The sequence below is a fragment of the Danio aesculapii genome, chromosome 9, assembly GCF_903798145.1.
Source record: "Danio aesculapii chromosome 9, fDanAes4.1, whole genome shotgun sequence".
Taxonomy (NCBI): domain Eukaryota; kingdom Metazoa; phylum Chordata; class Actinopteri; order Cypriniformes; family Danionidae; genus Danio; species Danio aesculapii.
The window spans coordinates 30,334,821-30,347,689 of record NC_079443.1 but is presented as its reverse complement, the minus strand read 5'-3'; the positions used below and the strand labels follow the sequence as shown (position 1 = coordinate 30,347,689).

At 32.6% G+C, this 12,869-nt stretch overlaps 1 protein-coding gene across 1 annotated transcript in view; it reads left to right on the top strand.

The window, feature by feature from the left end:
- The window catches only part of hs6st3b (heparan sulfate 6-O-sulfotransferase 3b), a 104,984-nt gene extending 102,543 nt beyond the window's left edge, over positions 1-2,441 (top strand). Inside the window, exon 2 of the mRNA XM_056466100.1 lies at positions 1,378-2,441. Within this exon, the coding sequence (XP_056322075.1) occupies positions 1,378-2,092 (715 nt within the window). The 3' untranslated portion in view covers positions 2,093-2,441. The remainder of the gene's footprint in view (positions 1-1,377) is intronic.
- The last annotated feature ends 10,428 nt before the right edge of the window (positions 2,442-12,869 follow it).

Sequence of the window (12,869 nt, the reverse complement as noted above, 5' to 3'; positions counted from 1 at the left end):
TTTAACAATTTAAAATGGAATCTTTTCTGCTGGAGATACTGTTATCCTAAAAAAATAAAAATAAAAAAAACTTAAATAAAAAAATCGTACACATACCTTAGGACTAGAATTGCTGAAAATTTAAAACCTTGACTTTTCCAAACTGCAGTAAACCTTGAAAACGCTTATCATCCCATGCCTACATGCAGTGCATTCCTTTCACAATGAAGGATAAATTGATAAATCTAAAAACGGAAAAAAAACTGTAATTGAAGAGAGTAAAAAATATTGGTCAAATTTGCAAATGAAGACTTCATACAGCACAAGGATATGAGTTTAGATGGTTGACAAGTTAACTATGTCACATAAAAATTTACCATGTTTAACTATGTTTATTCTGTATATTTTTGCTAACAATCTATTAGTAAATAGCCCTGTGGGAAACATTAATATAAGAAACTTATTTTGTAGCCATTAAACAGAGAGTAAATATATTTTCACAAAGCTTACTGTATGTCTATTTAATATGCAGGGCTGGAGTTTTTAAACAAAAATATGTGTAATTTACCATGCCTAGTAATTCACATTAAACAATATGTTGATTTTTTAACAGGCTGCACAGTGACTCAGTGATTAGCACTGTAGCCTCACAGCAAGAAGGTTGCTGGTTCGAGCCCCAGCTGGGCCAGTTAGCATTTCTGTGTGGAGTTATCCCCTTGTTCTCCCTGTGTTTGTGTGAGTTTCCTCCGAGTGCTCCTGTTTACCCCACAGTCCAAAGACGTGGTATAGGTGAATTGAATAAACTAAATTGACCATAGTGTATGTGTGTGAATGGGTGTTTACTAGGTTGTGACTTGAAGGGCATCCACTGCGTAAAAACATATGCTGGATAAGTTGGCGGTTCATTCCACTGTAGCGACCCCTGATTAATAAAGAGACTAAGCTGAAGGAAAATGAATGAATGAATGAATTAATGAATTAATTAATTAACTTTTTAAAAACGTTTTTTGTTAAAACTGTTCTAATGCCAGTTCTGAGATCAGTGTCTTTTAAATTTCACAGTCCAAAAAACAAAACACTGTTATTACCCTGGGAACATGCTTTTATAGGCCTATTAATATTTAATGAAGGGACTTGACTTGACTTTGGTTCATCAAATCATTTGGTTAATCAAATCAGGGGTGTCCAACCATGCTCCTGCAGAGCTTAGTTCCTAATGTAAATAAACACACCTGAACCAGATAGTCTAGAAACTACAGGACCCCTGGTTTAAATGAACTTGTCTTGTTTTATAGACCTAAATTAAAGTTTCACCAAACAAACAATTTTATGACTTAACGAACTTGGTATGGTGAAAGCACAAACACAACTTAAGTAAAACTGTGATTCTCTTTTCAGGAACTTCTACTACATCACCATGCTGCGAGACCCAGTGTCCCGCTACCTGAGCGAGTGGAAGCACGTGCAGCGCGGAGCCACTTGGAAGACCTCGCTCCACATGTGCGACGGCCGTTCCCCCACACAGGACGAGCTGCCCACCTGCTACAACGGAGACGACTGGTCGGGGGTCACCCTACACGACTTCATGGACTGCCCTTCAAACCTTGCCAACAACAGGCAGGTGCGCATGTTGGCTGACCTCAGCTTGGTGGGCTGCTACAACCTCTCCACCATGAACGAGAGCGAGCGAAACCCCATTCTCCTGGCCAGCGCCAAGAGTAACCTCAAAAACATGGCTTTCTACGGCCTGACCGAGTTTCAACGCAAGACGCAGTATCTGTTCGAGCGTACTTTCCACCTTCGCTTCATTTCCGCCTTCACGCAGATCAACAGCACGCGGGCCGCTAATGTGGAGTTGCGGGACGACATGCGTAGCCGGATAGAGCAGCTCAATGTGCTGGATATGCAGCTGTATGAGTTCGCCAAAGACCTCTTTCTACAGAGATATCAGTTCGTCCGACAGCGTGAGCGGCAGGAGGAGAGATTGAAGAGGAGAGAGGAAAGACGGTGGATTAGAGAGCGCAGAGTCAACCAGAGCAAAGAGCCCATTGTGGAGAACCAAACTCGGGTCACCACCACTGAGGACTATGCCAGCCAAGTGGTCCGTTGGTGATGCCACTTGAAAAATTCAAACAAATAAACAAATACTGGGACATAGAGAGCGTAAAGCGACACTGGAGGAAAAGGTGGACTCAGTTTAGTACTCATTGGTCCCCTTTAAATAAATACACAATCAAACAGACAAACAAATAAATAAAAAACTAAAGATTTTAATTTAAATAACTGCCTTAAGCAGTATTTTTGTCATGGTTTTCAGCAAATATCACCCTAGTTTTGTATTTTTTAACACTAATGCAATAAATTATTTCATATCTGTGCCTTTTAAACCAACAACAACAAAACAACTGGGTAAGAATTTTCAATTTGAAGAGACAATAATGTTTGAAATTGAATAATCATTAGCACCAGTAAACTGGATTTTATTTATATGATTAAAAAAGTCCTAAAACTATTACAGTTTAAAATTATTGATCATAAATCATTTAGATATGCTAAATTCGTGTTCAAGAAATATATAATTTAACCAGAACATAATCAATATTGAAATCAGCAATGCTGCTTAATATATTTTGTATAAACATTTTAATTTTTTTTCATGAAAACTTCAGATGACCCACAGTCATGGGAAATTTTAAATTTTATGAACGATAAACATCTTATTGTTTATTGCAATTGTCAAAAACAACATTTTACATGTCTTTACTGTCACAGCTTTCCATTTTCATGCTACATACAGTAAAACTCCAACACTCATTTCTTAAAAACAATCACACTGACCCCAAATATTTGATTGGTAATACTTTGCACAAACACAAAATTTCATAATTTTTGTGCTAAATAAAGCACTTAAAAATTATTCATAAGATTTACAAAAAAAATTTAAGGTAACCAGTTGCAAACAATTGTGCTGATATATGTGCTGATTTTAAACATTTTTTTTTGGTAACACTTTATAACTACACACTAATCATCAGCAAATAATTAATTTGTTATCTGTTAAGTATTAACTCTACATTAATAGACGCTAGTAAGCAGTTAATATCTGCAGATACAAATGTTGACTTATAAGAACATATTATCTGTTTAATAATTGTATTTTCATACTTTGTTAATTATTATCAGGACTATATATATATATATATATATATATATATATATATATATATATATATATATATATAAATATAAAAGCTCAGTTTTCTAAACAGGAAAAAAGAGAAAATAAATGACTTTATTCATTTCTATTCATTTGGAAATACACAAATGAAACTGTATCAAATGGAATAGAAATCTTTGCAGTCTTATCTAAAATAAAATTACAGTTTAAACATCTAAATACCATTGAAGTGTTGTATCATAATATATTGTTAAATTATTAAATTGTTGTTTCATCCAGTTTTATGTTATATTTTGACACTTCTGTTATTCAGCAATGCATAAACTTAACAGTAATTTTACTTTTTAGATAAGATAGCAAAGATTATTGTTTATTTGATACTGAGCCTTTAACTGTCATTTATAAGGGATTTATAAAGCATAAATAGTCCTCAATTTAGGTCACAAAACTGGATGAAGTTGAGTTAATAAAGCATTTATTAACATACAAATTAACTATTAGTATATGCCTGAATAATAATATATAAATGTTAATTTTAATAGTTTATTAATCATTTGCTAACTCATTCTGAATGATCTTTAAAAATCCCAACTAATCTTAAATAGAAATGATTTGTAAATAACGCAGTAATTTAGTTATGAAAAATTAATCTTGACCAAAGTAGGAAAATAATGCTTAACAGATGATTCATAGTGTGTAGTTATTATAAAGTGTTACCATTAAGTTGAACACTACTAAATTGAATTAGTTTGTTTAAATTCAGCCTATATAAATTGTTTGCAACCACTTACCTTAAATAAATTAGTATATCCAATAAGTATTTTTTTTCAGTTGTGAAATTCCAACACAATCTCACGGCAATTCGTAACTTTTTGATTTAGTTGCTAATTCGTACGAATTCGTACAATCTAATTCGTACAATATAGTACGATTTGCTCATCCTCCAATGACGGTTGGGTTTAGGGGTGGGGTTAGGTGCCACGCCTCCTTTTTAAAATCGTACAATTTCGTACGAGTTCAATTATACGAATTAGCCACTAAACTGTCAAAACGTAAAATACTTACGTTTTCTTGTGAGATCAGGCTGGAAATTCAGTTTTTCAGCATCTACCCTTTTTACTTTTACTCATTTAGCACATTTAGCATTTACCTTGTTTGACTGCTTAGTATACTCTTGCTGTAAATCATGACAAAAATACTGATTAAGGTTTTTTTTCTCCCAGTGTGGTTAGATTTCATCTGAAACCCTTGCAATGAACTCAAGACTGCGACATAAATCCAACAACTGCTGAAAAGGTTGATCTGTGCTTATTCGCCAACAACATCATCATGGTGGAGCAACAAATATGGCACAGCAGAGTTGTGTACAGGTACAACCAACCAACACTGGCACCGTGAGGGGTGTACATTCAAGATGTGTTCTTGCATTCAAAAACAGCTTGACAAAGAGAGCAGAATAAAGTGCTGACAAGTTTTTACTGTTGCTGGTTGATTCTCTGAAGACACTCAAACTTTCTCTCTGTCTCTTTGTAAGACGCAAACTTGCTGCCTGGAGACAGTCTGTACTGAGAATCTGAAGACTCTGATAGTTTCTCAGAGATTGTTGTACAATACAGGGTTTGTAGACGCCACCAACACAAAAACCTGATCTTTGATATACAGTAGTAAGTCTGTGTATAAGTATTGTGAGAAATACAATCAGAAGGGAGGAAAAGCCTATAATCTTACTGCTGCATGAAATAAAGTTGCAGTTCTGAGAGAAAAAAAGGCCAATTGCAAAATATAGATTTTACTTTACTCTTCAAAGTTTATATCTTACAATTCTTTCTCTTGTAATTTTGTAAAAAAAAATATATATACACTACCGGTCAAAAGTTTGGAATAATTTTTTTAATCGTTATTTTTTTTTTAAGGAAAATTAATCTGTTCATCAAGGTTTCATTTAAATGTAAAAACATTGTTAAATATTAAATAATTTTTAAATAATTTTCTTATTATATGTAGTTTCAAATTAAATGATTACTCCAGTTATTATTGCTTTGATAACTATTACCAGTAATAATAATAATAATAATAATAATAATAATAATAATTAATATTAGAGTGATTTCTGAAGAATCATGTGACTGAAGACGGGAGAAAAGAAGCTGATAATTTATCTTTAAAATCACTGGAATAAATTATTAAATTAAATGATAATCTACTTTTGGACAGTTATTTTATAGTGCAATAACATTTCACAATTTTAACATTTGTACTGTATTTTTGATGAAATAACTGCAGCCTTGGTGAACAGGATAAGCCTATTTTAAAACATTTACAAATCCTACCGACCCCAAACGTTTGACCGGTAGTGTATATTTTCAAAGATTTGACAGTATTTTTCAAAATTAACCCTAGTTTTCTCATTTTAAGCATTAGCAAAAAAATACATGATAATTATGCTTGGCTTGCAGTTTTGAGGATCATGTCTTGATATTCTCATATTTCAAAAATCTGAACTGTGTGATATGTAAATTCATAATTCAGAAAAACTAAGTTGTGAGATATAAACTCTGAATATTTACTCCCAGTTTACATTTCACAATTCTGACAGTTTTATCAGAAGACAAAAAAATCGAATTGTCAGCTAAAATTTAAAAAATGTGGGGAAAATATCCAAATTGTGTGATTATTACCTCATTTAAAATGAACATAGTAAATACAAAATGAAATGCTTTAGAAATTTATACCAAAACCATACAAATAAACAGTGTAAAACTTGTTTCAACTACACATGATGAGCAAAACAATAGACACTACATCTGTCCAGTTTAAGTAATCATTATAAGAAGTGTTTTTTCTGATTAATTTTTTAGATTAATTGTTTTAAAATAAATTTTCTATAAAGATTTTCTGTAGAACTGAATGATTATCCTGTGTAAGTGAATGAAAAAACACATCATGTTTGTACGCCCCCTAAAGGTGAATGAAAATGCACATTAAAAAAGTTACAAGACCGCGCACAATTCTTTAATCGCTTGTCTCATTATTATGGTTATAGTACTTCAGCTCACGTTTGACTTGAGATGCAAGAGTATAAAGACTTTGTAAAGACTTTTATACGCAAAGTATAGAATGAAATAAAGTATATGCAGGAAGAGAGTTTCGGGAAGGTGATTTGTTTCATCCTCAGTGGTGTTCCTCACATTTATTTATTTATTTTAAGTCCTCATTAAAACTCAAAACTTTTACTGTCTGGGAGAATTTGCTGAACTTTTGACTGACTGGACGAATGAAACGCTCGTCTTTACATCTCGCAACCACCAGCAGCGGGTTAAAAAAAAAAAAAAATTCTCGTCTGGGCTTTGTAGGAAAAAAATCATCACAAAAGAGCAAAACCAACCATTACGAGTGATTCTCAGCTCCTACAATCAAATAATCAGTCTGCTTTGCCAATGTGTTTATAAAGAACGTTAATGCTAGTTTTGAAAATCAAAAGTTTTGAATATGTGATTTTAGACCAAAAAGACGAAACGAACTTGCTGTTTTATTTTGTATATGTTGTTCCACGTGTTTTAACTGAATCGGTGCTGCTATTTGTGTTGTTATTATGACCATTATTTTGTGAGACCAAGATGTTGGCCTAAAATGGGATTGTGTACAAATGCGTGCGTGTGTGGATGAATATGCGTGTGTGTGTTAATAAATATAAGTATTTCAATGTATTTTAATTGCTATGTACACTTCAAGTCAAGTGCAATATGATATTAAAATATGCCATTATGGAAAATACAGGTGTAGCCAACATACCTTTTTTGGATGAATACTTTTACTTTTATTTTTGTTCTAATAAAACGACCACATAGATTGAGAAAATAAAATGTCGGCTATGTTTGATTTCTATAATATGAGCAGCGTTGGGGGTAACGCATTAAGTAACGCGAGTTACATAATAATGTTACTTTTCTAAGTGACGAGTAAAGTAACGCATTACTTTTAAAAAATAAGTAATAATATTTGAGGGACTTTTTTGAAAATGTAACGTGGGTTACTTTTCAGTTTAAGTAATTAGCTTTTAAAAAATGATTTGCTGAATTAAAATTAAAGTAGCTCAGTCACAATGAATCATGTAGTCAATGAAAGAATGTGTTCATTATTTTAAATGATTCGAAGAAAAGGAGATTGTCTCAATGGACAATGATTTTACTTAAGACAAATAGTACAAAAGTAACAAACACAAACCTTCAAAAATCTGTATATATGGCATGTGTAGCTCTGGGGTCAGGAAGTTCTCAGATAACATTATCCTAACATATTATTTTATAAATATTATATTTAGTTTTTTTAAAGGTAAATGAAGGTGAATGTTATACAGTGTGTTGTTAATTGCAGAACTCCTCTATTTAAAAAGAAAGGAAAAAACATTACTTACTAAACATTACTTACTATAAAAACTAACTAAAGCAACTAGTTACTTATTTGGGGGAGTAACGCAATATTGTAATGCATTACTTTCAAAACTAACTTTCCCCAACACTGAATATAAGTAATCCGTTTTTTTTTTTCTCAAATGCAAATGTATATTAGCTTTGGCCGATATTTCACATAGCCTCAGTTTTAGTTCTTCTCAAAAGTCTGGCATCATTTGTTTGCAACTGATGTTGTCATATAAATACTGTACGTTTCAGGGTTGTGGAAAAAACTCAGTAGTGCCATAGTTTCTCTTTTTATGATTCGACCACAAGAGGGCAGAGAATCTCCACCAGTGTTTTAATGTCAGCCATTCAGCGCTGGCAAGTTTGTGTACCCTAAAACGCCTTTGAAAATCTGTCAAAAGACTTTATGCATAACTTATAAAGTGTACTTTTAACTTTATTTAACTGACAAAGCTAAAATACAATTCTTCATTCATTAATTTATGTATATGTATATATATATATATATATATATATATATATATATATATATATATATGAATGAATGAAGAATTGTATAATTATAATAATAATATAATGCTAATAATTATGACTTCAACTATATATATATATATATATATTATATATATATATATATATATATATATATATATATATATATATATATATATATATATACAGTTGAAGTCATAATTAATAGCCCCCCCCCCCCATTTTATCTTTGCCATGATGACAGTAAATAATATTTTACTATATATATTTTCAAGACACTTCTAAACAGCTTAAAGTGACATTTAAATGTTTAACTAGTTTAATTAGGTTAACTAGGCAGGATAGTGTAATTAGGCAGGTTATTGTATAACGATGGTTTGTTCTTTAGACTACTGAAAAAATATATAGCTTAAGGGGGCTAATAATTTTGACCTTAAAATGGTGTTTAAAAAATTAAAAACTGCTTTTATTCCACGCGAAATAAAACAAATATGCTCTGTTAAACATAATTTAAGAAATATTTAAAAAATAAAAAATTATTCAAAGGGGAGCTTATAATTCTGACTTCAACTGTGTGTGTGTGTATATATATATATATATATATATATATATATATATATATATATATATCACATTTGCCAAAAAGAACAGACTGGGGAAACATGCTGAATTTCTATTATGATCATTATTATTGCTATTTTTGTTTGATTGTGGGCAAGGCAATGCAAGGAAAGGCATTCATACACAATGGTAAATTAAAATACTTTACATAAACAAGAATAAAGGAAACATAAAATACAAGTATAAGAAATAAAAACAACAAAGAATAAAAATTATTAGAAACAGACAAAAATGTGTTAAAACAGGTTTTGTAGGAATAAAATGATTGTTATTACGTTGTTTTACTGTATAGAGCTTCTGTTTGGAAGAAAACCACAGAAAACTATTTTGACAATTATCTCGTCTATTTTTTTTTTAACAGGCAGTATTGGCAATTTTGGAAGTTAGATTTAGCTTTCAAACTGCTTCAAATATCCTTAAAAAGATACCTAGTGATGAATCTTATCTTGTTTCTGAGATGCACAAGTATGGCACCATGATATAATATAACTACTGTTCATTGAAATCAGTTGATAACAGTTCCAACAAAAAGAAAACAAGCACATTTTTAGCGACCACTTTGAGGCACTGAAGACAAGATATGAGCTGCTGATGTCAACATATCATAGTTCTGCACATCACATTTATATTTACAATCACAATGCTTTGTAATTTCATAATTGTGCTAAACAATACAGCATTCCCAGATATTGGTAGAATTTATAAAAAACACAAAAAAATAAGATGATTCTTTGGATTTACTGATTTTTTTTACGTTAAGTGGTTAGAAACAATTTATTTAGTTGAACATTACTCAATTTAATTTGTTTAAATTCAACCCATATAAATTGTTTGCAACAATTTTGCAGAAATCATTTGAAATCATCATATATTGGACAATGTAGATTTTAGGCTTTCTTTAGGATTTGCACTTGCTGAGGCCCTGCTTATAAACCTAAACCAACTGATGTCTGTCTCACATTAAATAAGGCTCTAGAAATAAGTTATTATTTGCAAAATGTGATCAGCCAATTACTCACTTTACCACCATACAACTGACTGTAAAATAACTTAATCATGGTGGCAAATGCACATGGTTTTGTTGTATTTAAAAATGAAACTGATGTGGTGCACTTTTAAAAGAAACAGCTGGAGAGAGTCGCTAGAGAAAGGTCATGATTTCACCACCAATGCTGGGAAATGACATTCAGTGACACATTTCAAGTTATTTAGTATGTCATGTTATTAGAAAAGGATCCACCGGTCATCTGAAAACCATTTTTCTCCTCACAGTCAGCCGTGACACATTCTGAGTGTGTCTTCAAAGTGTTCATCCAATTGTTAGGAAACTGTCAGACATCTCATTTTCCGAGCACTCCAAAGAGCTTTTTCATTAAAAGGTTTTATGTCTCTGTAACCCATATCTAGAAAAAAAGGGTATTTGTGTCAGTCGGTTGTGGTGCAGAGGTTTGTTTTGTAATTCTGCTTTAGTATGTGATTACATGAAAATCGTTTGTTGTGCCGACAATGATGTTAATAACTAACCTGTAGCATTAACAACTGAACTTTGCCATCGTCACATGTTGCTCAGTCAGTTGTTCAGTCACAGATTCAATTTTTCAATTCACAATCTGCAAATTTGCAAGACTTGTTATATACCAGGGGTGCCAAACTCCGTTCCTGGAGGTTTACAGCGATGCACAGTTTAGGTTCAACCCTGCTTCAGCACACTTACCTTTAAAACAAGCCTGAAGGACTCAATTAGTTTGATCAAGTGTGTTTAATTAGGATTAAAGCTAAACTGTGCAGAGCTGTGACCCTCCTGGACAGAGTTTGACACCTGTGTTATATACTAACTGCTATTTATAATTATTTAAAAATGTGTAAACAAATATACAATACATAAAGTAACACAAGGATTTTTATTTAGTAACTTTTTCCATCAAGTCACAGACTAGCTCATTTTGTGTCAGACTTGCGAATCCAGTGAATAGTTTCTGGTGATTCGCTTTGAATGGATCATTTAAATCAGTAACTGGAGACATGCAGTGTGTTCCAAATGGGATATATCACCCTCCGAAGGGCACTTTGAAGTGAAAACAATCACTACCACCATATTGAAGTGTCGTTTCAAACCAGAGGACTCAAAACTGGCCATTTTGGGATTTCAAAGGATTGATAGACACTTCAGGCCCCATTGATCCTTTGCACAGGTAATTTGTTATGCTTCACACACTGTTTTCCTTTCAGAAAGGCTCATCCTTATTGACCTCATTGGCCCTAATCCATGAGCCCTTCCAAATGAACGCAGCGTCACTCTGATCAGATCATTTCAATCTGTAAAGCATTAACTTTGTTCTGACCGGATATTTTAAAATTGCTGAATCATTAATTGGAGGCTTGCTCTGACCAAAACATCTGAAGACACACAATGCATTCAATTCATGATGGCTCCTTCCCATGCCCTAAACAGGTTTACCCTCCGGAGCGACAGCTTCAAAGGGATTAGGGCATGGGTATGAGCTCTTCTGAATGGAACACAGTGCTTCAAATGGAACACAAAGTTCATCAACAAACTTCCCTGTGAAAGCATCATGGGATCCTGATGTGTTCATCAGTTGGGGCCTTCAAATTTGTAATTCAGAAGGACCCTTTGAGTGCTTGATTTTGACCACTTCAATATGGTGACCATGATTGTTTACACTCCGAAGTGTCCTTCAGAGAGTGGTATATCAGATTTGGAATGAACCGCCATCCTAACAGGAACATTTGAATCAGTGAGTCAATTACTGAAGACTTGTGGTGCATTCCAAAAATGGATATTTCACACTTTGGTGTGAAAACCATGGCTGCCATATTGAAGTGTTGTTCCAAACCAAAGTGCTCAAATCTGACCACTTAAAATGGCCCTTTGGAATAAAGGATTTTCGTTTGTATATGTTAACTAATAAAATCTTTAGACCTCAATGATTCTTTTGCAGTTAGGTTGTTTGGTGTCAAACAGTGTGTTTCAATCGGAAGGACTCATCCTTATGCCCTAAACCTTACGAAGCTGTTACTCTGGAGGATAAACCTTTGGAAAGATTAGGGCTTATGAACTCTCTTCTAAATGGAATGCGCTGTAGCTCTGATCAATCTGATCATCTGAATTAGTGAAATATAATTTGTGGAGATTCGGTCGCTCTGACCAGATTATTTGAATCAGTGAGTTATAGACTCTAGAACAGATGCAATCAGATTAGTTCACAAATTAATTAGTGTTATGTGAAATGAATTAACAGAGCAACTGAAAACAATTTGCTTGTTCACAAGTTCTGAGCAGCCACCAATTTCTCTAGGTCAAAATAACCTATTACTCTGCCACATTTATGACATTTTTTAGTGTAGTAGAGTAAAAAAAAAGTTGACATCTGTTTCTGAATTTGCATACTTCCCTAAAATTTCCTCTGCATGCTAGTTTATATCTTCTTTTCTGAAACCTGACTAAAAATTCTGTCTATTTACAGTAATGCTTCCTTATTGTAATAAAACAGCAAAGTGTCTATTGGTACTTAAATATCAGCACACAAACCAGTGTTTCCTTGTCTGTTGAGATTCTGAGTCATTCAGGTAATCAAAGCATGTCTTGCTTTTTGTGGCCACTTTGAGCTGGGGTTTTCCAGCAAAAGTGAATAAAGAATGAGTGTATTCATTCAGACCCAGTATCACCATCTGCTTGAAATAAAATGTATACCTTTACAACCACTGTAACTTTCTTTCTTTATTTTTCTGTTTTTAATCACCAATTTTACATACACATTTTTATTCTTACAAACGTTTTGAGTTCTTCCAACAATAAAAAGTGTTACATTTGAATAAATATGTCCATTTTTACATGCATGTTGCTTTATTACCAGTGCATAGTAACAATATATATATATATATATTTCTCCTTTTTTATTACTTACAGTGACTCATATGGCATTACAGTCTTTATAGTATGATACTTAACATGTTTATCAACTCACATATTTACAAACCTGTTTAAAAGTTTGTGGTCAGTAATATATCCAAATTTTCTGTTTGTTTCTTGGAAAGTAAATAATACATTGACAAATACTTTTATTATGCATAGAAAGATTCGGTTTTGAATAAACACTGTTCTTATTTTATACCTCATCAAACTGTGGCGAAATGCATCATCCAAAATATGAGGGAGCATA